This window comes from Strigops habroptila, chromosome 7 (assembly GCF_004027225.2).
Source record: "Strigops habroptila isolate Jane chromosome 7, bStrHab1.2.pri, whole genome shotgun sequence".
NCBI lineage: Eukaryota > Metazoa > Chordata > Aves > Psittaciformes > Psittacidae > Strigops > Strigops habroptila.
The window spans coordinates 45,288,965-45,316,475 of NC_044283.2; the positions used below are offsets into that span (position 1 = coordinate 45,288,965).

The 27,511-nt window shown below is 37.8% G+C and overlaps 1 protein-coding gene across 1 annotated transcript in view; it reads left to right on the forward strand.

Moving 5' to 3' along the window:
• The window catches only part of DCHS2 (dachsous cadherin-related 2), a 113,768-nt gene that overhangs the window by 76,988 nt on the left and 9,269 nt on the right, over positions 1-27,511 (forward strand). Inside the window, exons 8-18 of the mRNA XM_030491362.1 lie at positions 763-920; positions 2,004-2,844; positions 3,799-4,038; positions 8,829-8,963; positions 9,201-9,410; positions 10,704-11,558; positions 17,319-17,429; positions 20,192-20,403; positions 21,870-22,021; positions 24,898-25,028; positions 26,457-26,743. Of these exons, the coding sequence (XP_030347222.1) occupies positions 763-920; positions 2,004-2,844; positions 3,799-4,038; positions 8,829-8,963; positions 9,201-9,410; positions 10,704-11,558; positions 17,319-17,429; positions 20,192-20,403; positions 21,870-22,021; positions 24,898-25,028; positions 26,457-26,743 (3,332 nt within the window). The remainder of the gene's footprint in view (positions 1-762; positions 921-2,003; positions 2,845-3,798; positions 4,039-8,828; positions 8,964-9,200; positions 9,411-10,703; positions 11,559-17,318; positions 17,430-20,191; positions 20,404-21,869; positions 22,022-24,897; positions 25,029-26,456; positions 26,744-27,511) is intronic.

A 27,511-nucleotide genomic window follows, 5' to 3' on the forward strand; every position in this document is an offset into this window, starting at 1 on the left:
GGGTCTGTTCCAACCTAAACAATTCTATGATTCTAAGTCACAAGGAGCTATTTACTCTTCTATGGTAGAATTTTTCTTTGCAACTCTAGCATAAATGTAATATGATGTAGCTCCAAGTAGTAATTTTAATTAGAAGTTGCTTGTTACTAGCATGCAGCCAGTCTTTGATGAAGGATGTAAGCATAATTTCCAATATTCACGTGTTGCTCTGCAACAATGTACTGTAAGATTTTAGCTACCATCAGTTACCTCCTGGTTCAGAGCACAGGCAGGGCAGGTGGCATCACTGCAGTTATGCTGTATTAAGAGGTGGATAGGGCTCTTTGCTTATCCGTATTCTATGAGGGACGTGAGCCAGCTGTGTGCCCAGCATTACTTACTTGACCATTCATGCCAGTTCAGAGACTAAGACTTAATTTTCATTCTGGCCATGCCTGCCAACTTATGTTGGAAGTAGGAGTACCAATCCTGAGGTGTCTGCTGCTCTCGGTGGTGTGAATAACAATGGTATAAAATTGAGCAGTTGCTTTAGCACTCCATAGTGTTTCTCTCTGTAGCTTTCTAAATCCAAAGTGGTTTATAATAACTGTTAACTCGATGAAGGAAGAAAGGTGAACCAAGTGAGCCACAGAGAGCTACCATGAGTGCAGCAGGTTCCCTTTCTTCTGTGTCCTGTGCTTTCTTACTGTTAATTACAATGTTCGGTACTATAGAGGCAAGCTGAAGAGACCTGCAGTAACTCGTACCCATTTTATCCCCTAGAACAGGATAAAGGATACTTCCAGATCGATGCTGTCAGTGGAGAATTAAGAACAACCCGTTCTCTTTCACATGCTGAGAGATCAGACTACAGAATGATGGTCGCAGCCAGGGACCAAGGGATGCCTTCACTTCAAGGACACGCTGCTGTTTACATCCAGGTGCTTATTTATGTGGTACAGATACAACAGTTATGTTAGATACTTAGTTTCTTTGAAAAAAAAAAAATAAACTGGGGGGAGAAGCTAGGGGAAAAAAGCTGAAGAAAGGAAGAAGTTCAAAATTACAAGCACCTTGTCTCATGGTAGTTTAGCCATTTTTCTGTTGAGGAAGGAAATGAGAGAGCAGACTCATTTTGATTTGTTATGAATGCACAACAGCATTCTGGATTGTCTTGCAAGTAGATGATGTTTGTGTTTTAGTAGGAGGTCATTATGAACACTGGAAAAGAGAAGGAAAATACTTTGTTTCTGTAACCCAGTATGATAGCTCATTCTTTTGTGCTGGTTTAGACAGGGCTGCTCTGCATGGGAGCGTGAAATCCAGCATGTGCTCTTTCCACAGCCAGCCACCTGCTGTTCATTGAGCCACAGTGGGGCTGCTTTGTCCAGGTGCCTGTGCGCTCCTTTATCAGAGGTTGAATGTCATAGAGGCTGCTATTTTCTTGCACCCAAAAGGTGGTTAATTTTGGATAGCTTGGGGAAAAAAACCCCAAACTTCAGTCAAGACAAAGCAGATGTGGATTTCACAGTTGAAGAGATTCTTTCCTTTTAAAGCATTAACTTAGAACACTGCAGCAATCCGTAATGAATGAAACCCTGTAATGGTATAAACAACCCTCAGAGAACCCCAGCTATCTCTCTTTGGCAAACTGCATAAAGTACCATGCTTTCTTTGTCACATCTGTCCCTGTTGTGCTGTCCTATATAGAAAGTCAGTTGAAGTGCTTCAGAGTAGGGGCAGAGATAGTAATATTCAAGCAGTCTGTCTTTGGACCCTATGATTCATAGGGTGAGAGACAGTCTTGTCCCTTTTTTTTAATGTAGGAATGAGAAATAGAATTATGGAATGACTGGCTAAGGACAATTTGAACTTCTATGGAGCATGTTGAGTTTGTTTTCTGGCTTTGAGGCATACTTAGGATAAATATAATCACAAATAATAAATAATTACAGAAAAAGAAATCATTATACTATTTGTAATAACAATGGGAAAATATTGTAGTCTTTGTGCTTTTGTTGCAGGTAATCCCACTTCCCAACAGGAGATCTGTCTTCTCTCAAGATTTCAAGCACTTTGTCATACCTGAAAATTTTAGACCTGCACAAGTGTTGAATTCTCTGAAGTGGCCTGATAATCATCTAACTACCAACAGGAAACTGCATTTCAGTATTGACAGAGATGATGATGATGTTCATTTTGAAATAGATAGCTTGACAGGAGACCTTTTTCTTTCCAAGGAACTTGACTATGAATCAGCTTCGCACTTCCTTTTGCAAATTATTATAAAGGATTATAATAATAATCCTCCAGAGAATAACACTGTTTTCCTAAGTATTGATGTAGAAGATCAGAATGATCATTCTCCTTTTTTTCAAGATGACTTTGTAGTGATTGGCATAGAAGAAAATGTACCTATTGGCACTCTCATTTACACATTCAATGCAAAAGATGGAGATGGCAGTTTTCTGAACAGCAAAATACAATATTCCCTAGAAATCAGTAACATGGATGAAAATCTATTTCATATTCACCCTTTGTACGGCACCTTGACCACAGCTTTTGCACTAGACAGGGAGATTATTCCCTCTGTGATCCTTACAGTGTCTGCGACAGACCAGGCAATAAATCTGACTGATCGCAGGCTTGATTCCCTGGCTGTGAAAGTTGTTATTTTAGATATCAATGACAACAGTCCCTCTGTTACTTCTTCACCTTTCTCCTATGTCATGGAGGATGTGGAGGTGGGCTTCCTTGTGCACCGCATAATTGCAAAGGATCCTGATGAGGGAAGAAATGGACAAGTTACGTATCACATTGTTTCAGGCAATGAAAACAAAGCATTTGTATTGGATAAAGTCACAGGTACTGTAACTTCTGTTCTCTGGAGTTTCTTGTACTGTGCTTCTCATGGTAATATTTGGGAGTGCACACAATGCCATGTGCATGAAATACCATATTACTATGGTACTCTGCCCAGGTGACTTATTATCCTCAGGGGTGATAACCTTGGGCAGAGCACCACACAAGCATGACAGTACTATGTGCAGTAGGCAAGCTCAGTGACACTCAGCTCAAAAATGCTGCATGACGCTGTTACGGTGTTATGTAGATGTATTGGAGCACCTTCCAAATAGTACATTAAGGAATGTGGGAAGAAAGTGTGTGCAGTGAAATGCTTCATTCTCTTTTTTGCATGATGCACACATATGTTGCTATGCATAAACACAAGGAAAGGCAAAGTCAAGATCAAGGAGGGTGCATTACACTGTGGTGGAACATGCTTGGTGGAGGCTCAAAGTGCTAATGAATTTCATCAGTCCTCTGAAATTTTCTCATTCCTGAATGAGTTGTGCAGCTATTACACCATCTGCACACAAGTGCAGATCTCACCCTAATAGTTGCAATATTTTCTGGTTCTTACTCTGGTGTTGAATACATTAGGGGATACAGTTGATGCTGATTTGTAGAGCTCCTAGTTGCATAACTTAAGTGCAAAAGAAGACAAATATTTAGGTGAAGTAAAGCTAAAAAGTTGAGCCCGAAGTTAAATAAAAAGGAGTCTCTGAACTTCACTTGAATATTCTATGAATCCCAGTTTCCCTTGATGTCAAAATGAGTATTTCTGGGCAAATTGTTACTCTCATCACAGGTAATGATTGACTCCAAAGTCTGGAAGTCTTGCCGCAGTGGCACAGTGTGCACGGTGGTGCTACATTGAAGCTGTGAGTGCTGGTACAACTGGGATCCTAACCTGGACCAGAATACTTTTTTAATACCTTCAGAATACTTTATAAATAACTTCTTTCCTTGTAATAGGACTCTTAACTACAGCCCACCTTCTGGACCGTGAGACTCAGGAGTGCTACAATTTGACAGTCATGGCTCTTGATGACGGCAGTCCAGCTCTCTCTGCCACACAAGTTCTAACCATCATTGTTGTTGATGTTAATGACGAGACCCCAATATTTCTGAAGCAACTCTATGAGACTGCAGTTCATGAAAACCAAGATCCAGGGCAGTTTGTCATAAAGGTGGAAGCTGTGGACAGAGATGCAGGTAATTTCTGTCCTTTTACTATTAATTTCATTGTGGACCATAGTAGACCTATCTAATCTTGCTACCTGTTCTGCTTGCTCATACAGCCATTGTGCTTTAACCAAGGTATTTATCAGGTTTGAGTCTCAAAACATGGCTTTTGGTTCAGACCCTCAACCTTTATTCAGGTCTTGGAGGTATTCTGACTTGCACACTGGGGTAGTTTCAGCTCTGACTGGTATATTAAATGTAAAATGTACACTTGCACGATGAGAGTAACTCAGCGTACTATAGCTTTCATGCGAAGGTAGCCGGCGTGCTCTGGTTATAAAACAGCAAGCGATGCTCAACTCAGTTAAAGTTTATATTTGAACGTTTTGTTGCTCTCAATCAGAGCGTTTTGAATAGTTCTAAAACGGTTCGCGAAACAAGGGTTTGGTAACAGACCCTGCAAATATGCACTAATCTTTTCTGACCAGAGAGGGGCACTGTCATCAAAGATTTTCCAGCTAGTTGCGCTGTCGTGGGATCGTGGAACCGCTCTGGATTCCAAATAGGATTTTACGTACATAATAATGTTAATGCACTGCTTTTCAAAGATATGCAGAATAGATGAGTAAGAAGAGGTGGTTCATGAACTATCTGAATCACAGGTAATGACTAAACATGAGACAGTCTTTGCAAAGCAACAAAAAAAATCCCTCTGGTTCTACAACTACCTGCTCTTTGGAAATATCTAAAATGCATGTGATGTTACAGGTAGTCTGTGTTCTGGAGAGAATCTTAAGTAATACCAGGCACAGCACATACAGTTGGTGTAACATGAAGCAGTTACATGGAGTCTGTGGTTTGCAGGAAAGATAAAATCTGGAAAGAGAATTAAATATTACAGTACTGCTGCAATTGGCCCAAAGGTGGTCTGAACTCTGTAAATTACTGTCTTTTTACTGTGGGTTCACTTTCTGCACATCTTTATAATTGTTTACAGTTGTGCTATCCAAGAAATAGATAAAACAACAGATCTTGTTAGCAAAATAATTTTCTGTATTCAGTAATATTTGTGATTTTAATGTAGAGCATGTATTGATTACAAAAGGCTGATGTGAGCTCAGTGAGTTGCTATATAGAAGAGACATTTCCCCACAAATATGTAAAGTATTTAGAAAGTGTGTGTGTGGGGGAGCTCTGTCAATGAAAATCCTCATGACAGCTGAGCAGCATTACAGTCTACCTCTGTACCTTGCTCTTCCAAGTGTTTTCTTTCTTTTGTGGATCACACTATTAAAAAAAAAGTTTGAAGTAAAAATTTGCAATATAATAGAGAAAATAAGTAGGAATTCGCTTTATTTCCTCTTCCTCCTTTCTCTATCCCTTGTATTTATTTATTTATTGCGCATCTTATGGGAACTACAGCAGAGGGAAATCTGGGGAGCCGCTAGGAAGAGGGCGTGGGGCTTGTTTAGCTGGGTGGAGAGGAAGGGCATTCCAAGTGTACTGGGTGGCACAGTGTGTGCCTGCCTGCGTAGACGCTTTGGGGTGGAGCACTGTTGTGGCTGATGGCTCCTTCACGCTTTTTTAAAACACATTTTCCAGTAACCACAGTCCTTCTGTTGGCTCTTTTTTTTTTTTTTTTCACATTTGCCTGATTTGGCCCCTGTCATGTGCGTGTAACAGTATAGTTCCAAGCAAATGCCGAAGTGATGCTGATAAAGTAAGAAAATAGGATTTATATAGGTGTCATATAAATACAATGCTACTCACTTTTGTTATTTTTTTGGAACTGACTTTTTGAATGAGATGACTCTTCTCATGGTAGTCTTTATTTTTTTTTACATCATATTTTTCACTTTAGTTGCTCTTTAAATTGCAGTTCACGTCCCAGTAATGTTTGCATAGTTTCAGTGGAGGACTTTCCTGCCATCACAGATCTTTTGGGGGTTTTTTACTTCATATGTTCCTTGACTGACCACAGGGAGGAATCAGTTTTACTGTCAATATCAGCCTTGTTCTATCGCTGTATAATACAGGTAAATGGTGGGGAAAAAATGCATGGGAAAGCAAAGATATCTGCAGCGTATTAAAGATAGGTCAGGGGTTTGTCTTGAGATATGTCTTTGCAGAAGCTCTGAATGAACTGAACTAGCATTTGTCAAGGTCTGCTTTTAAGCTGATGTGCACTTCTGTGGTTTAGTAGTTATGTCTGGAGCCTTAGAAGGAAAATCTCAGAACATCAATAGGGACTGCTGACTTAGAGTCTATGAGCCAGAGCATGCTGCCATTCACTAGACATTTTATCTTGCTCAAATTCATGGATTATCATGGTCTTAACAACACTCGTATTATAAAGATGAGACTTGGGCCTATATTTGGGGCAGGGGAGACATCATTCCCATTGCTTCTTCACTGGTGTTGGCACAAGACAGATCTACAATGTAATGCCACAGCTGCTGCTTCTGAGAAGCTGTGGGAGCACAGGGGCTGCTGGTGCTGTGGCAAGGGAACAGGAAAGGGCTGAAGCTTTTCCCTGGCTGCTGCTCAGGCACCATGCATCCACCCTGCCATTTTGCCTGCCCAGAAAGGGGTCCTACCTGGCTGGTGGCAAGAAAGGAGATTAGCTCCTCTTCCAGCTCGCAATGCAGGGTAAGAATTGTTTGTTTGCGTTTCAGCGTGTAATTTCAGCCCCCCAAATGTGACTAGCATTACTGAATAATTAACCAACAGGTTGGATCAAGTGCAGACTTGTCAGCTGTTGTGCCATGATACGTGAATGCAGAGAGTCATCATGCTCCTCTCTTGGGCAGGGTGTGCAGCTTTCTCCTGCTGCTAGGTGTACGCTCATAGCAGCTGAATATGAGAAAGAAGGCAATAAGTGCTTGGTAAAAAAATCTAATTAAGGTGTCACATATCTGTGTAATTGAAGGGTTAAAAGTTTAATTTCAACAGTGTGTGAATAGTCATCTTGGATGGCACCTGTATGTTTTTTTGGCACTGTGTGTAAATAATGGCCATTGTGAAATCTGCCAGTGAAGGCACTGGGTTGGAGCAGTTCAGTTGCAGCAGACCAAAGGCTAATAGTTAATATTAACTCTGCAATGTCATGCGTCTTTTTTTCCCCATCTGTAGCATATTGGTGATTAAGGATAGCTAAGTGCAGCCAGAGTTGTAAATATGTTTTTTAAAATAGCTGAATGGTATCCAATATGGGTAGATCAGAGTGTGTGTGGGTAACCTTAAACTTTCAAGACATTCTCCTTGATTGTCCTTACTGCTGTGATTTTTCTCCTCTCTGCTGGAAAGCTGGAAGGATTTCTGTAACTCATTTTTCTTTCTGCTGTGTATCGTATGAGTATGTCTTTCCCTTGACTTCATTTAGGGGCAAATGCATTTACAGTAGTAATTCTCTTAATCAAATTTTGAGTAGTGTTGTCAACTATTTAGCAAAGCTATTCAAAGGCAAACAAAGGAAATCATGAATGTTAAAAACTGTAGGCTCTGTTTCTTCTCTCATGCTGGTATTTCTGCACCAATTCCAGTGCAGATTGTCCTGGTTTTGACTGCAGCAGATGAGAACAGGCGGGCAGTGTTTGGCTCTGAATAGCAGATTTCGTATGACTAGGAGTGCTGTAGTTTTCCAGGTGCGCCAACTGTCCCTACCCTACTAAAAGACTGGTTGTTGGTTGGAAAAACACAGAATGATTGAATGAAACTTAGAAAAATTTGAAAGAAAAAAAAAAGAAAAAGCACAATAGTACAAGACCTTCAAGTATAGTGTAGGATTAAACTCAGTAAAATTAATAATATAAGTGTGATGCAGATGACATTGTACTTTTGTCAGGAGGGTGTTGGAACTAGAAGAAATATGAAAGAAATTATTTTATAACCAGAATAGGTAAGAATGTGGAATCATATTTCTTGTTCAACTCAGTCAGGCAACTTTGAAAGAAAGGTTTTCAAAAGCCTGTACAGCTTTAGCCTATTTCCTAGAGAAAGACAGGAAGGCTAATATCCCTGTGCTATATACAAATGGTAGGTATGATTAAGAACTGAATGGAATTGGCATTCAGAAAAACTTGGAGGGAAGGAAACTATTTAAGCCTTCCCTTCTGGAAATCCTGCATGACTTTATAAAACCAAGCAGTATCATTTCAGAGACTGGCTACAAGTGGGAGCAGTCTAAAAGGTCTGAGATGAACATTTCTGTAGCACACCAAATTGGCTTTTCTGTTGAAGACAACTAGGAGCTGGCTAGCCTGTGAGCCCTGATGGGGCTTAGGCACTGTCTGCTCAGTATAATGAATGTTTAGAACTGGTGGTCATGCCAAGAAGCGGATGTTTTTTCTGCATGTTTATACTATTCAGTGTTGTACTGTATAGAGATACTTGCTTTGGCTCCAAGTGAAGTTAAGTGGAGAACCAGAGCAACCCAGTACTCTGCCTGACATCCTATAGAGAAATAACCTAACTACCTTGGGAAAGCAGAAGACAAATGTATGGATTCCACGAAGTTAATGCTCTCTTGCATCATGTTAATATGTCAGCTTGTTTGGAGACGTGTCCTGAGTGCCTAGAAATGTTGTTGGGGTCACTTTGAGTAGCTGGAAAACTTAGACGCAAAGCAGCATCTGGACAAGGATTTTGAAGAACCAGATTTTAAATTTGGATCTTGTGTGCTGACAAAGAAGCAGTTACTGACTGTATTAAAAATAAAATCATTCATAACCTATTTCTCAGGGAGGGGGAGAAGAAAGAGACAAATCTGTAGACCTGAATAGGTGTCTGTGTTCTACTAAGACTTCCATTCTGCTTTTAAGGACTGAATTCCTTGCTTCAATATGAAATCTTACCAGGACCTGATTATGAGAAATTCAAGATGAACTCGGACAGTGGAGAACTCATAACAACTGCATCACTGGACAGGGAAACGCAGGAGGTTTTCCGTATTAAAGGTAACTGTGAAATGTCTATGAGCGCCTGTAAAACGAGAAGTGAGGATGGGTGTGGTGTTACTATCAGCATTACCTTTTCATGCCATCTGAATTAGATGGAAGTGGTAAGATTTTCAGATACAGAAGAGCACCTTTTGCACAGCACAAAGAGCTCTCCTATTCTGCTATTATTAAGGAACATCTATTGCTGAGCCTGCAACCACTGTGTAAAATTTGGTTTCTTTTTATTAATCTTAGTTTTGGTTCGAGATAGTGGAACCCCGTCGCTTTCGAGCACAGTGACAATTATCTGCACAGTGCTGGATGAAAACGATCACTCTCCCACATTTCTTCTTCCAACCTCTGAGATTTGTATTCCAGAGAATCAAGAGCCTTCTGCCATTTACATTATCCGGGCTGTAGATATGGATGCTGGCAATAATGGAGCTCTAAGATACAAAATAATTGGTAAGTTATACTCCATCAGTTTTGTTAGTACTTAATTTTGGAGTATATGAACAGCAGTATCCAAGTTTCAGATTTTACCAGGCCTCTCTAGCTCCCATCTTCTCCATATGCTTATTTCATGTGAAAGAAAAAAAATCTTTCACCCGTGTTAGCATTAATAAACATTTGCCAGGCATACTTTCAGTCTGCTTTCTGAATTTGAAATAGTACGGAGAAGAAAGACAGAAAAACCTACCAAATGCTGGAAGGAGGCATTAATCATGAGGGCATAATTTAGTCCATTTTGTTACAGTTGTGGAATTTCTGAATGTAATATGCCCGTGTAATATGCCGTACAATAATTAATCTAATTTTATTTATTTAATTTTATCTGTTTAATTTCATGAGAGCTTCTTTCACTGAGCAATTAGTAATGTCATACTTGGTTTTCATGTTGCTGAACTCTCTCCGTGTCTACTGTGCCAATGTAAGCTCCACAGCTGTTCAAAGCCTCCTGTAATATCTTTGCACAAATACAAGTTTGCTGCGCTTACTTTGGTTTGTGGCTCTCAGCAGTATCTCAAATGTAGGCAAATAGCTACTGTGGTAATAGCCAACATATTTTTCTTTGAAGAAACAGTTATAAATTCCTTTATGTTTGCTTGGATCTAATTTCACAATCTTTTATGATCCTTAATTTAATTACCTTTGGTCTTTCTACATATTATAAAGTAGGTATGCCATTCACTGTTACCAAACACCCTGACTTTTCTGTTGAATGCTTTATTATATTTATTTATATTTAAATAAATATAACATATTTTTTATTATTATTATTCCTATTTTCCTCCCCCTCCCCATGTCCCCCGGATCAAGACCTTGCACAACTATTCCCTTCCAAGAGATAGGTTTGTAGAAGAGAACAAGGAGCAAGTAGTTACAACTGTCAGCAATGCTTTATAGGTTTCTGGAATTTGTAACTGAGGTTGGAAAGAGGTCACTTTATGCAGCAGTGTAGTTGAAGGAGGTTTTTCTCAAAGCAGCACACCTTGTAAAAAGACATGCATCTGGCAAAATAGCCACTCTATAAATTGATATGATATTCTGTATTTACTGTCATTGCCACCCACTGATTTAAATGAAATGCAGGTTTTAATTCATATCAGAGGAATAAAATATGTGAAGGGCACATGAGTGCACCAGCTGTATGAGCAATTGGATCATGTTATTGCAATTAACATAGCGGTACTCATGAGGGATTCTTTTTTCAAAAGCAATTGTTTGTGATCATTTTATTTTTTATGTGTTTGAAAGGTGGAAATGTTGGAGAATACTTCACAGTAAATGTCACTTCAGGAAAACTGCTGGTCACTCGTAGCTTGGACAGAGAAGACATCAGCAGTTTCACTCTTGTAATTGAATGCCATGACCTAGGCAGTCCCTCAAGAACCTCCACTGCACAGCTCTATCTAACAGTCTTGGATGAAAATGACCACAACCCGTTGTTTGCAAAGACCCAGTATCAAATCTCTGTGAGAGAAGACCTAGAGGAAGGCTCAGCCATCCTGGACCTCTCTGCTTCTGATGAAGATGATGGCCTGAATGGCAAAGTTACATACTCCCTCATTGATGACACCTTTGGAGCATTTGCTATGGACAGTGTTACTGGGACTATAGTTACTACGAAGGCATTGGACCGGGAGACCAAATCCCAGTACACATTTAGGGCTGTGGCAAGTGACTGTAGCACACATTTGCCAAGGAGCACCACTGTCAGTGTTGTGGTGCACGTTGATGATGTCAATGACAATGATCCCATTTTTTGGCAGAATCCTATCAGGTCCTTTGTACCTCCTGAAACCCGTGTGAATGAGACAGTAGCCACTGTGAGAGCAGAAGACATGGATCTGGGATCAAATGGAGCTGTTGTTTTTAGTTTGATAGCAGAAACTATATTTCAGATTGACGTGAAGACTGGTGACATCATTCTTCAGGAGCCCTTGGCTTCCAAGGACTTCAGTACCCAACTGGTAGTGATGGCTTCAGATCAAGGTATCTCACCTCGAACAGCCACAGCTATGGTCATTATCTTTACAGAAGAACAAGAGGAGGAGATTTCATTCAGCCATAGCCTGTATGAAGCAAGCATGCCTGAGAACAGTGCAGCAGGTGGGCATCAAATCGCAATTTGTGTTCTTGCGGTTGCCCATCTCCCCTTATTCTGGAATCGTAATTGTAGTGAATAGTATAGGGAAGCCTTTTCCCTCTGCAGCAGCAGGGAAACGTTAATTTGGATGTAGCACATACCTGTCTGCCCTTTTCCAGTGCACAAGCATGAAAAAGAAGTTGGAGGCATTGTTTGGCCCTTGAGTTTGCTGCCCACCTACAGCAGCGATGCCCACATTAAACAGAAGCTCCCTTGTCAAAGGTGGTGTGTTTCCACCCCTCAGCCTGGAATGCCCTGAGCATCAGTGGGTTCACTCTTTTAGCAAAATTACTTCAATGATCTCATCGTTTCACTTCTCAATGCATACAAGCTCAGATGAGATGACTGGTGTGTACCAGTTGCAACATGATATTTCTTGGTTTCGCAAAACTCTTCATGAACGGTAGTAGCTTTCAGGGATACTCTAAAACCCTACTGAAATTTTGGACTTTCCAAAAGTAGGAGAATGAGGGGTATGAGGGGTAAAGGCGAGAGGAGTTTGAAGGCTGTGTTACGTTGTCATTTGGTCAGGCTTCTACAGTGTATCTCTAGGTAGAGTCTGCGCTGTTGAAAGCTACCTATAGACAAACCAGCTTCAATCACAAGGTTCTTACAGACTTATTTATTTTTGCTCCATATGATGATAAGAATTACTGCTCTACTTTTTATCACTTAGAGAATATTAGTAGTTATGTGTCCTGCCAATTAGATACGGTAAGTACCTTTTCCTGCTTCATCCTAATAAGGGGCAGAAAGGAGCGCCTTTCACATTTCCCTGCCCACAAATCCCACTGTACAATTGACCAGATGTATTTAGAGATCTGACCGGCACTATATTCTTGATTTAAACACTGCCTTGTGAGGTTGACCTTGAACAAGTAATTTATCCTCTTTATAGTTCAAATTTCCCTCAGTAAATCAAAAGCAATATTCCTTTATATCCTAAGAGTATTGTGAGACTAGTGAATTCTTAGATCTTGAGTAACAGCCTACATATTTGATTAGGAATCAGTAAAAAAGAAGTATGTTAATAATTTTGGAAAACCAATCAATATGCTGTTGCAGTAATTACTGCTGTGGTCACTCAGCTATTCCTTTCTCTGTGCCTGTTGAGACTAAAAGGCTAATTTTCATCAGTATTTTAAGGTAAAGATCATGCTGTGAGTATTACTGATGTTTCAATTAACACATCAAAAGTAGGCAATAAAGTGATTTTTTTTTTTCTTTTTTTATTACATGACTTTTGTTTTGTTTGTTTTGTTTTTCTTTTTAACCATAGATGAAATATTTTGGTTTCAGGCTATCTTGGAAGAGTTGTGGTGAGCAATCAAACCACCAAACTAGAGCATCCTTCTGGCTCTCTCACTGTTTGTTAAAAAACGTGGGATTTTTGGAAAAAGCAGAAGGCTTCCAACAGGAAAGAGTAGACCATGCAGTAAACTGGTGGTTAAAACAGTCTACTGAAATATGAAAGGTGTAGGCTCAGGTCTTCTTAGGCAGAAGAGCATTTATTTCCCTTTCACTCCATACTGAACCCTCTGAGTAGGGAACCTGCAGGATAAATTCTTTAGTGCACTTCATTTATTGCTTCTATTACAAATGCAAAAACAAAATGAAAAGAAAATCACTAAACACATTTGTCCTGACATTTAAAATAAATGCTTTTATTCCATTAATTTGACCAGGATTTATAAGTAGTTTTGAACACCCTAAAACTGAATTTTTTTTTGTGAATGTGAGTCACAGATAACCCAAGGCCTCAAAGCCCTGTTTTGCTAGAGTCAGCACTGTACAGTATTTAATTGTGTGTCACTTTGCAAATGAGATTCTGCCCTGAGGGAGTTGCTGCTTCCAGAAGCTACAGTTTGGATGCCACAGCAGTATGTTAAATCTCTCATTTTCTGTCTTTTCATTGATGAGACCCATTGAGAGTTAATTGTGGTGAAGTACGGGGCCTTCCATCCTAGATGTCTAGAAAGCAGAGAAACCAGGGTGTTCCAGAGGTGAGCTCCAGGCTCTCAATTTTGTCTCTCTCTTGCTGCAGCAGCTTGTATTTTCAGAAAGCATCCTGACAACCTGTTTGTCAGGCTTTCCAGAGGAGTAAAGTTAAGGTCCTGGGGTTTCAGTCTTTTCAGGAGAGATGGGATTAACCTTCATTAATCCTGCATTAAAATTTCTTTCTAGTTAAGGGAAAAGTAGTAAAAGGGAAGATGATAGGTTTTGTTAGGCTTAAATAAAGAAAATTGAAATCAGGGCTTTATGACAATAGATAAACCGCTCTGATCCTAAATGAAGTGTAGATAAAATCTGAGGTCAGGCTGGAGAATCCGCCCTGGAATTATGGAAATGCCCCAAGGAATTGTGGTATCAGAATGCCGTAGTCATATGCCATGTCCCATTCAATCTATAGAAAATATGAATAATACCCAATTTAAGATGTTTTGATTAAAGCAAATTGAGCAAAGCTGCAGGGTAAACAAGAGGGTTTCATTCCAAAATGTTAGTTTGTATATTTAATGAAAATTTATTTGCTAAGAAGATCAAATTCTTTTAAGAGTATGAGAGATTTTACCAAATACTAATAATTTTTGGCTGGTTTTTTTTAGTACTTTCTTATTTATATAAGCATAAATAAATATAAAATATTTTACATTTCAGGGGAAAAAGTGTGATTATAATCAAAACTCTCATAGAAGTTAGCTTATAGAATATATGTGATCCTGGGACCCCTATAAATATGAATGGTACCAGTGTATTCAGTCCAGGGGAGATTTATATTGCGCACTGATTACTTGTAGACCTGGTATTAATAAATGTGACTTTTCCTCCTAATTTTATTTTTCTACCTTAACTAATAGAGTTAAAGTGGAAAGTTTATTTTTAAAAGAATCAAAAATCTGAATAGTATAATCAACAAAAGCCAAAGCCAGGGATCCTTAGTCTTAATTTAGTCTGGACTCATCAACTGCGTGAGTGCCTCAGGAACTGGTCCTTGTGGTCAGATTTTCTTTAAGTGTTTGACCTCCAAGTTTGACCTTCAGGAAACCACGTTCTTCTACTTTTTGTTTATTATTGAATATTTAATGTCTTTAAATATTATAAACTGCATTACAACAGGTACTTAGAAGCCAGTCAATAAATAATCAAGTCACTGCAGTCTCCAGAGGGTAAGAAACGTTTATCGTTCTCCAAGCTTTCATTTGAACGGTTGTATGCATAGAACTTTGTTGGAGACAAATTCACCAGTAAAACTTGTTAACTCCTCTATTTTTTTTCTAATAGATATCAAATATGTAGCCTCTCTGTAAGTAATCTCTTACTCTTCTGCTCAGTTAGCTTTTCCTTTCATGAGCAATTAAGAGGTCTCAAGGAATATAATGACAAGGATGAACCAGTGAGTTATGAACTTTGCTATCTAAGTTAGATAGCAAAGGAGGAGAAAAGAGACTACCATAATGGGTACTGAAGAGAGAAGAAAAACAATGATATAGTGATTGCCGTACTCTAGTAACACAGAGTACAGCAATGTTTTCGAGCCTTCTTGGCCAGGTAGGCGAAAACTGTCTATGCTGCCATGCTTCAGTTTCAAGTCAGCAGGCTTAATGCAGAGGTTGGTGTGTAGGCTATTTAAAGCAGTGTGAGATACTTTCAAATGCAGTTAAACTGTCCATGTTTGAATTGAAAAAAAAAACCCCAACCCCTAAATATAAACATTTTAAGTCACTCTTCACTTCCTTTAGCATTCTTAATTACTTCAGCAGTCAGTTGCATAGTGTTTCAAGCCAATCTGACTGCATTCTGCTATGATCCTGATCTTCCTTCTTCCTTGCACTAGCTTCAGTGTTGATCTCATCCTTCTTCTGCCATTTCTTTGCAGCCAGAAAGCTACTTTCCTCTTAATTTTCTCCAGGTGAAGTGTTATATTTTGTGACCTCTGCTTGAAGCCGTATTTGAATCATGCATTCTTGAAATTGCAAGCTCCAGCGGATGGGTACTGTCTTTTGCTATTTACCTGTATGGGGCCTGTTTGTGTTACAACAGACCTCACAGTTGGGCCATATTTTTTAGACAATGAACTATAAAAAAATTCACTGTTTGCAGGAGTCATTTTCTGTGAAAGGTATCAGAAACAGAGAAATCTGTTCTCTGCCAAGAAGAATTGTAAACAATTTTAACTACATGAAAAATAGGAAATGTAAAATATTAGGATCTGAGGACCTAGAGCAACAATTTATTAACCTAACCCCTGAAAAACAGGAATTCAAGAACAAATGGTGCTGCTTTGTTTATCTCTGGTAGTGTTTCTTCTTAAACGTACAAGCAAACAAACAGACTGTTGAAAGCATTAGAAGATAAATAGTGACATTCTTTGAAACTTGAACTTTTTTCTCATCTTCAGTTCTGCTCTGAGGATGCTATGAACGATTGTGCTTGCAGGCTTTTGTAGTACATCAAAGTTCCTCAGCAATGAAAATTCAACTTACAACCCCCTATTTTAGTTCCTAAAAAACCAGCAACAGTGCAGCTTTCATATCAGTCTTTACCTATTGTATAGTTATTTTACTTCCAGAACATTTTTTATAAATATCTTATAAACATACTGACTAGTACAGAAAATTATATCTGTTAAAATTGGTATGGTTTTGCTTTTGATAGTCAGATTTTGGGAGCAAGTGACAAATCACTTAAAACAAAATTTCCTGTGTTTAAAAATCATGAAGTAGCAATGCTAAAATAAAAAAGGTAGCAGACAGTTGTAAGAGCAATGTTTCCTCCCTCTCTTTTTTACACTAAAGATACAAGTCCTTGCCTCTGACATCCAGGACACTGAGTGTGAACAGCATGCCCTTTGTAATTTAATAAAATAGCTAGTTATCTGTAATGCTGTTTGAAAGGGTTCAGGTTGCACAGTAGCCTCACTCTATCACAGTTGTATGGAATCAGTTACAATTAATTACATAATTAAAATCCATTAAAAGAAATTGCCATATACGCTAAAAAAGTTCATAACTCACTTGAAAAAAATAATTATTTGGAAATCTTGATAATGTTTTTTAAACTTGATGCATTTTTGTTTAATGTGATGATTCTGAGCAGAATAATGTATTCAGTTCCACATTTTCCTCTAATCCTATTTCAAACAGGATTTTTATTTCATGTTTCTTGTATTCTTTATTAAATCGTCGCTCTTTTTGTGGAATTTGGATTCTTCTTGAATTGACACATAATTATGCATGAGTGAAAAATAAAGTCTTTATGATGATTCAGGGGTAACATGCATTCCTATGCTGCACAAAAAAAGGACTAGTTTTCTTAAAAGAATGAAAAAGTGGGATTTGAATGACCACAGTCAGCATAACCTGAATAAAAGGAATACATATGATTTCAGGTAAGAGGTAGTTCCTGTGGTGCAAAAAATTGGGAAATTTTTGCAATTAGGAAAAGTTAAAACTCATCATTTTATTTAGACAGATGATGAAGTTACGATTAGATGAGTAATTTTCTGGGCAAGGAGGCATAGGCAGTGCCTTGTCTATGAAGTTGTAATGCAGTGAAAGTCATAGAAGAGTTGTTTTTATTGTCTACTATTGTAATTAATAAATAAGCATCTAGCCTAATAGACGGATGTTTGGCTGTGCACCTGCTGTTACATCACAGTAATACAAAATTAGAATAAAACCTTCTAAAGTGGACGTGATGAAAATGTTGCATTGCTTTCATAGGTACATCACTTCTAACTGTAGAAGCTTATGAACGCAAATTTACAGGAGAAAACATAAGATACAGCATCTTCAGTGACAAAGAAAGCATATTTTCCATACACCCCATTACAGGTACATTTTTATAGATTTTTCTTTTTTTCCCAACTGTCTGTGTGTAGCTTAGTCTCTAAAATAAAGCAAGTTCCTAGCACTAGAGCAGGGCGTAGATACCTTACAATATCACTCTCCTGTTATAATGAATAAATGATTAGTAAAACCAGGAATGTGGGGAGACTTGCAGTATTGTAAACTTGATGTGGAAAGAAGTCAAACACCAGTATACCTGTTTAAAACACTCAGTTCTGATTAACTATTGATCACCAGGTGTTGGGAGTTGATAAACTACTGCTTTGTGATCCAAGCTGAGGCACCACTTTGTTTCTAATCATAAAGCTGCCCAAAACCTCAATAAACGTAATCCTTCAAAACACTCTTAACGTAAGAAGCATTAGGCCCTTGTTGAGTTTAATGCTCTTTGTTTCAGGCAAACCTTGACAAGTCTGAAAGTCAACTTTGTGTGGTTTTTTTTGCAATTGTATTTGCGTTCCGCAGCAGGTCTGCTTCACCTGGTCTTCAGTCAGGAAATTTGGGTAGCAGGAGAGCAGCACATTCCCCATGTGCATTTACATGCTTTCATCTAAGGCATGTAAGAGAGCATAGCTGCTCTGGTTGCCTCTCAGCTCCTAAACATCTGCAACTAAAGAATTTGCCTTCTGAATAGCTGTAGTCTTTCTGGGGTGGCATAGACAGTGTAAGCAGTTTTCCTCAGAAATAGTGTAAATAGATTGTACTCTTAACAATTGACTTTCTCCCTGACTTCTCTGATTATTCTGGTGTCTGCAGGCATCAAGTGGTGTACTCCTGTAAAGCTATCATGTTCGATGCTGATGGACAGTTAAAATCAGTTTGGTTTGTTTAGATGAGGGGCACTTAAAGTGCATACACTTGATTTCAAAGAAGTCCTTCTTTCACTGAAATAAAGCCAGAAAGATTAATCTTAAAGCACATCTTAGATCCAGATAAGTTTTTCCCCAAGAAAGTGACTCTTCTCCAGTATCAGCTCAAAAAAAACCCACCCCAAAACAACAACAAAATGAACAAATCAAATGGGATTTTCCTTTTTTTTTTTTTTTTACCAAGCCAGGCTGAAAAGTGGTTACATGATGTATTTAAGAGCCTCATAAGCACTCTCTTCATGAACAATAATGGCATTTCTATGGCAGTGGATGTCATAAGTCTTTTGAGATATTTGAGTCATTGTGGTTTCTTCTGGTTTCTTTCTTCTGAAACCTTTCTTCTGTTTCTTAGAAAATGTTAATTGAACTGCAGCCTTTCAGGACATTTTAAAAGCAGTTCTTAAGCTCAGCATAAGTTATGACACCAATAACTCTGGCCATTGTTTCTACAGCAGACGTATTTTGGGCTATATTGATGCCATTTCTGTGTTAGGTATTCTTAATATCCAAAGGTCTGCTCTACTTGTCTTTTTAAGCGCTGATGTTAATTAACCCCACTTTGGAGATTTTCCCCCATTCTAGGAGGATTTATTATATTGTAGAATCATATAAAGTATAGCAGGAAGTGATCCAAAGGCATGAACTAGTCCATCCTCTGACGCTGAAGGGGAATCAGTTGTGCCAAAATCTGTCAGAAGTTTGTCTGTTGTGTTCTTAAAAACTTCCGATGATAGCAATTCTGCAAACCCTCTCAGTAGTCTGTTCAAGTCTTGGCAGTTGGAAAGTTTTTATTCATACTTATCTGAATGCATGTTGAAACAATTTAAACTTAATACCTCTTAACCTAGTAATAAAAGACATCAAGACAAAGGCGAAAACCCTATTATTTAGATATTTGGAGACTGCTACCCTGTTTCTTCTTTGTGCGCACTTCTCTAGAATGAGCAGCTGGTTCTTTCACTTGTTCCTCCTAGGTGGTGTACCTCAAAATTGATTATTTGCTCCACTCTACGCTATAGTCTTCCAGTTACTATCTGTCATCTTGAAGTATATTCCTTCTGCCACTGTCTGTTTTGCTTTTTCTGTATACAGAATATGATAATTTTTAAGTGTTGTGCTGAAGAGAGATAACCTGCCAGCTGTGAAATCTTTATGTTCAAGATGCGATTCTTGAACACTGGGCAGATCCATGAACAATAGCCAATAATTGCTGCTTATCATAGCAAATAAAAACTAAAAAACATTAGCTTGGAGAGCCACAGTAGATGAGTCCCTATGCTATCACAATTTGGGATATAGATACTTATGGCATTATTATTGAAAAATCTATGCAAACCTGAATTTCAATTCTAATGAAATTAACATACAAATTAACTATGTTTGATGTTTACATGTAATGATGAATTTTGAGTATATTACTGTATTACCTAGAACGTCAAAACAATGACCATGGATTTCTAAGGACCTTACAGAAGTTGATACAGCTATTGCTAGATGTAGCCACTCTCAGATGAGGGACAAGAGTCTCTTCAGGCACAGCCAGCTCACTGTCACATGTCAAGAGGCACACGTCATGCAACCACTTTCTTCCTGTCTATTCCTCTACAAGTAAATCAGCTTTATTTCAGGAAATTGCCAACGTGGTAGTTGATCAGTGAAAACTTCACTGTCCAAGATTTGTATAGTAATTAGCATGTGGGGGGTGATGTTAGGTAGAGGAAGGACATGGTGGGGAGGAGCTTGCTGGAATTCTGTCATGTGTTCAGTAAAGGAGACCATATATGTTAGGGACTTCATAACTGCATTTGTGCATGTTTTTTCCTGAATACGTATATCACATCTCCCTTTTTTATTTTATTTTATATTTCAATAAACCAGGTGCAATCACAGTAAAAGAGCCAAAGTTTCTTGATTATGAAGTAAAGAATAAAATACATCTTTCCATTTTGGCTGAAAATAGCTTAAACTCAGCACTCTGTGGAGTGACAGTTTTGATAGAAGATGTGAATGACAATGTACCTAAATTTGAGCAAAGCTATTACAGAGCATCAGTATCGGAAGGCCAAAGTCCTAAAACAGACATCATACAGGTAAGTGGAAATACACCTTCCAAAGCCCAGTGCTGTAGTTAAAAAAAAGTTTGGTTGATCTGTTCATGACTATAATCTTGATAGGTCTGTTCTGGACCACTCCAGAACTGTCTCTTAAAAACTGTGAGTAGGGTTCTTGGTGTTGCTACTACTTTGTTTGAATACCTAAAATATTAACTGATTTCTTTTTCTAGACCACATTTCAGATCTTTCATTCACATTTGTTAAGTTGAAAAATAATTCTTTATCTTCTTAATAGTTGTGTAGCTGGACTCGAAAATCTTTTTTTTGTTGTTGTTGGGTTTTTGGTTTTTGGTTTTTTATTTTATTTTCTGTTACTCTCTTCAAGTAGTTGAAAAACACCATTCAAAGCTGTGGTTCTGGTTATAATATAAGGCTGGGTCTTGCATTAAGACATCTACTGAAAGGGCTATAGCAATTAAAAGAATACTTTCAACTCATCAGAATAGTAGAGTCAGCCCAAGTGTTCAAAAAAGTTTCAAACTCGATGCCTAAAGAGCAGCTTGTCTTAATTTAAATGTGCAATCATTTCTTCCTCTGAATGGATCTATTCTCTGAAAGTGTTTCCAGCTGTCTATGTTAGAGCAAAAGAAGACATCAGTTGGACTAGAAGAACACATAATTTCCTCAGTACATGTTCTTGCATTGCAAGTCAGGTCACAGTGAGGGTCATGTTAGGTACTAAAGATATTCCTCCTCTAGAGAATAAATAAATGGAAAGCTACAAATGCCTCCAGGGCAAAGTGATTAGAAACTGATGGACATTGTATTTAGAGAAACATATGTCCAGGAATGGAGAAAAATCAAAAAGCAGTCAACACAGATGTGTAGTCAAAATTTTATGACAGAATACATTCTCTTTCCTTTATTCAATCTGTCTGGTTGCCTCTGCTATGGTTTGGATCCTGTACTGATTATAATGCTTGTTCAGCGACCAGAAAAATACAGACGACTCTTCAAAGAGTCAGAGGAGTCTTTGAGAAACCTGTTTGCTGCTGTTGAGTGTTACTTATTCTGTTGATTTTATAGCTTGCCTCTGCCCTTTTTGCATTTTCTGGTTTGTATTTTAAAAAGTAATTAATGAACTATTCCATGAAAGCTCTGAAAACTTAATCCAATTATTTTGTCCTTTTTCTATTAGTATAGCAGTAATACTTTAAGGGCTTGTTAGTAATATAAGCAGTGTAAAATTATTACGTTCAAGCCTAGTGCTTCATGTAGCTGAATTTCAGATTACTCAGGGAAAGAATTCATATGCATCCTACTGTGATTCATGAGCAGATTTTATGACCTCACATGACACTCATGTTGGGGACCAATATGATTATTTGCTTAAATCTGTGCAGTCAATAGAAACCAGAAATACACGACAGAAAGAAAAGGTTTTTCTTTCTGAAATTGCATTCTGCTATCTTGAATTAAGCCTCAGTTTTGCTCCCAAACAGATATTTGCAACTGACCTTGACAGTGGGCTGAATGGAGAAACCGAATACTCAATTTTATCTGGTAATGAAAATGCAACATTTCTAATTGATTCAGCACGAGGGATTTTAGCGACCAACACAGTCCTAGATCATGAAAACACTTCATCTTACAGGTTTGTATGCAAGGTTCTTATAAAAATGTATTCTTTTTGCTCACTTTAACTTGAGATTGCTCATATTGCATATTTTATAGTTTTCTGTTGGTATTTGCTACTCACAAATCCTGCATGCAAACCAGACAGCATTGAGAACAGCACTAAAGCTGCCTATTTGTATGATGAACTCTTGCATACTTCTTAAATTTAGGGAAAGAAATAAAGCCTTGTTTAGTCAATGGCAGCACTTACTGATATAAGTGACTGTGATGATTCACTGTAGGAATGATCACAGTTTCTGTATTTTAGTTGATTAAGAATTGGACAGCCATTCCTCATCTGGAATCTTTTTTTTTTTTTTTTAAATATGTAAAGACACAGGGAAAGCACTTAAACCAAATGCAAGAAATAGACACACACGTTCTGTTCTTTAATGAGAATACATTTCCAATTTTCTTCTCCATAATCTGATAAAGATGCTTCTGAAAGCTGTTTCCATCTATAAGCTGTCTTGTACGAAGTATTAGGGTTTTTCCTGTTTCCAAGAAACTCTGAGTAAATATGATCGAGTGGTCATGACAATTTTTCTATACAGGTCATGCCATAATTGGAATTAGAAAGCAAATAAATCATGTCTTGAAGAGAAAATATGAGTATGTGAATTCATACTCGTATGTTTATGTACTGCAATTTATATAAAAAGTAGATTTCTGTGCATGTGTCGGTAGAAATTACCTTCTGGGTCTTTTCATATGGTTGTGGCATCAGTTAAAGTATTCGCAAGTTTTCCTGTCCTCTGGAGCCTCAAAGTTGTAAACATCCAATCGGAATTCTTAGGAACCAGAATAACTTTCCAAAAACCACATCCAAAATATCAGCAGAATATGTTGGGATTTTTTTAATGTCAGTGTAATTTGATAATAGTGTTCTAAAGGAAATATTTTGTTTTAACTTAATATACAGAACACTTCATTTGCAATTTATTTCTTCATTTTTTCACTGACTCAAAAGCATACATTTGGATTTTTAGTCATTTAAATAGCATAATAAATTTTATTTGCAACCAGTACTTTAAAAGAATGCTTGGAATAAATCCTTCAAAGGAATGATGTTTACTGTTGATGAAATATCGAACATGTAAGCATCATAATTCTCCTATCTGTCTTTAACTGGGAGCCTGATGTATTTCAGTATTTATGTTGGAATTCTAGCCTTTTAAATTGACAGTTTGTTCAAGGAATTTGAAGCTTTATATTCCTTCTCTTTATTAATACGTTATTAATCTGTACATTGTTAGGTGAAAGGTGAACAGCAAAAGAAACTTTCAAAACCGTTTTCCTGTTTAATTTCAAAATGTTATGAAACAAAAATGTTTCAAGCTTGCAAGGAGTTGTTTATTTTATCTAAATTGAACATTTTCATCCCCAGAAGTTCTAAGTCCCTTATAATAGGAGTTATAATGAAAGTGTTGACAGAACCTTAATTTTAATGTCTTGGCTGAGATGTTTTTATGAGAGGTTTTTCCTGAAACCTTAGAAAGTGATTATTTTTAGTAAAATATTTCCATATGTATACCTTACCAATACTCATTCTAGAAAAAATACACTTTCTATGTGGAATTATACATTGTCATTGATTGAATACTAGTCTGCAATTTGAGTTATGTGTTCAGTCATTATCAGAAACCACCAGGAAACACCAAGGCACAGCTGGTGTGGTTCGGGAACGGAAGTGCTGCAATCCACATCTTAAGTAACCACCTTGGTATTCCATATTGTCCTGTGAACATGTAGGAAGTAACATCTATTTGACACTTTAAACAGAAAGTATGAATTAGAAGAAAGAGGGAGATACAAAGCATTCAGAAGATCTGCAGAGAGACACAGAAAATATGATGCAACATACAAACATTTGCTAGTACACAAAATAATTAAGATGCCAACCTCTGACATGTATATCCTTTGCATAGCTGGGTGGTCGGTTTGGGGGTTTTTTTTAGACCACTTGTTGAGCCTGTTGAGCTAGATTTAATTTTGAATTCCTGTCTGGATAATTTTAATACTGAGGAGTGGTCTTTCAAATAATTCCTGCTTACAATAAGCATTTGCTCTTTGCTGTTCAGAAGATAGTTCCCGCAGAGAGTAAGCATCCTTTTACTTAAATTTATCAGGTCATTACTGACCTTTTTTTTTGCTATACTGTTTGTGGAAATTTTAAGGTTGTTAAGAGAATCTACAACCCATCCTTATGCAGGTGTAAAATGGAAGTGTACAGGCAAACTCTCTTAACCTGACAGTGGGATTCTGGTCCCACTAAAATCAATGAGAACTTTGCAATTGTCAAATGGTGTATGTATCCTGTTTTTTCACTCTATCACTTGTAATTTAATAGGGGGACTATTCTATATATTTGCAGACGTTTTGGCTGAGTATTACTTTGTATGTTTTCATGTTACCCTATTTTCACATTCCTGTTGTCCCTTTTTAAACAGTGAGGACAGTCAGGTTCCTCCAGAGGACAATTTAGTACTTAAGTTTTAATTGCTGCTCTGAATTACCATCTGGAGAAATATGTCCTATTTGAAAGAGTCTTGATAGCTTGTTTTATTTCATTTGGTATGAAATTGGGTGAAATGAATACAAATGAATACTTTCTTTTCTTTGTATTATTTTGTCATGGTCTTGCTACCTAGAATCTCCTGGACATTTTTCTTGCAAGACAAAAAACCAAAAATCTAGACAGTCAACCTCACAGAAAGATGGAATTAAAAAGCTGCAATGAGGGGCAGAAAGGGCTAACCTTTTAGTTTGTAATTTTTCCCCTGCTTATAACATCAGTGGATAATTCAGTGATTTCCGACCAGTAGTGAAAATTACTGCTTCCTATAATTGTAGGTTGGTTGTACAAGCTGCTGATAAAGGAAACCCCAGACTTTCTGCTACAAGTATTGTGCAGATACAAGTGTTGGATGTTAATGACAATGCTCCAGTTGTCCAACCACTAAGTGAAGTGGTGGTCCCAGAAGGTAAGTATGATAGTACAGCTAAGTTTTCTTAAGACTGGGATTTCTCAGACGATAGTGCTTTTAGTGATTTGTGTAACCAAGCAACTGTAGTAAAAAGCATAATGGATCATATTAATACTGAAATATCTGCTTTTGTTCTCAGAGGCATTAATCTTTAGACATCGTGTTTAAGAATTGTTTGGAATAAAACCATAGGCGGTTCAGAAAGAGGAGAACAAATTCTGCAAAAACACATCTGTAATCTGCTCATTCTGGACTCCTGTGTCATGTTCTTCAGATATCTTCAATTTCTGCTTTTCTCCAATGAAAATACTTGGTGTTAAACTCATCATTGCTAGAAATTAGAGATTTTGAACTTCATTGGGGTGAAAGAAATATTTTCTGTAAATTTGAATGGATTATTAAAATGCTCTATAGCTTGATCCAGTTGATGATCATAAAGAGGGTGACCCAGGACCTCCTGAGTTCCCATCTAAGCATACATCTGGTATGTTGTGTGGCAGTAGCTCAACATTTGCAGACCTTGAGTCTTAAACCCAGTATTTTTAAATACAGGCATTATACATGTTATGCATTAAGATACACCGCAGGAAATCTATAAAGATTTAGGTGCTGAAATTCCAGTACTCCTGCTAACAAAAGATATCAAGGCTATCTTTCGATTGATATTTTTTTTTTTAGCATTTCCTAAATTCAGCTCCCACTGGTAATGACAAGTATGGGAGTCATAGATGCACAGCAGTTCTAAACCATTGGCTACTTATTCAGGCTTTTGTACTCTGTTTCAGAATACTCACTGTAGAACGTTGCACAGCATGTTTTAGGCTTAAAGCTCCAGGCATGCAAATGAGAAATGGTGCAGTTTCTGTTAACTCCAGGGTTTATTAGATGGTCACTAATAGGTTCAGTTTGCAATCCCTGGTACTGTCAATTTGGCACATGACAAAAGCTGTCTGTATCCAGTTTCTCAGCCAAGACTATACCTTGAGCTCCTAAGATTTTTGTGCCACATAGGTTTGGCTGGAGGTCTCATTTCTCTCTGGCAGCTTTCTCCTTTGGAAAAGCTTCAGAATTGCATTCACCAGTTCTACAGTTTCTGATACTGTTCAATAAATTAACATCACCTAAATGCTTGTGGAAAACCATGGAAGTTCCTGTTGCTGGTTATGGCTACACTGGATCTGGGAAAGCCTGAAGAAGACCTGAATTAAAATTGGGATAAAGTAGATGTGTTTGAAGAAATCCACTGCTGTTTCCATAGCATTTCTGGATATTGCTGTTATTCTAAAACACAAAGTCAAAATACACCAACAGCTAATACGGAAAGATTACATATATCTAAGATTCAATATTATAAAATTGGCAAAATCTTCAGAAACTGTAACATTATCTTTTAGCTATGACTTACTCTGAAAATTATTGTTTCAGATGCCCTACCTGGTTTTATAGTGACTCGGGTGTCAGCAAATGATGTGGACTCGAGGCCAGCACTTCAGTTTGGTTTTATTTATGATAATAGTCCTGGAATGAAATTTGCCATGGATCAACACACTGGTGTAGTCACAGTGGTGGAACCATTAGATTTTGAAGAAACTGCTGTGTATAATCTGAGAATTATAGTTTCAGATTCTTTACATCAAACAGAAGCAGAACTTACCATCCTTGTTTTGGATGTCAACGATAACCCACCAGTGTTCACTCAGGATTCATATCAGGTGAGAATGTGGCAAATGGACAACAAACATGTGATGTCTTTCTTTACATGATGATAAATAGTAGGAGTGCTTATATTTGTCTTATTTATGTTTGTCTTAAAAATGCATTTGAGCAGTGAGAAGAAAGGTTCCTGCAAACTATTACTGAGCAGAAACAGAACAGAGCTCTTCTGGGAAACCCCAGCCCCTTCCTAGGAATTCTGCTAAAAGGACTGAGGGAATTGTTCAATTTTCATGTTTGTGGTTTCTGACTTCAGAAGAAAAGTGGTGTGAATGCTAGCTGTACTCCATCACCGCTCATTCATTACTAGAAGTTACTGGATACAATTCAAACCAGTTTGGGGAACAGGGTCCAGTGCTCAGTATTCCCTCTTCTGAGACAATGGTAAACAAGTTGGTGCATTTATTCTGGCCCCATTACTATGGCATGAATTTCTGCATTTTCAGTTAGACAGCTCCGCAGGTCTAGCAAATGCCTCTGTGGTAGGTTATGCACATACACTTTGTAATATGAAACCCTGCCTTATCACAATGGCACTCATCCAGAGAGTGGGGCATATGAATTTTGACCTTCCCAACATTCCCTACTAGACTGAGGAGGGTACAGGACTCAGCTTTTAGACTTCTGGACAAGCATTTGAAATGCTAGACTGTTGTAGAAGTCAAGTTGTCCAACAGTGTTTTGAAACAAAGCTGGTTTAGTGACATGGGCAATTATGGGCCACTAAGACAATTAAAGGAATTGCAGCATGAACAGAGTAGGAATAG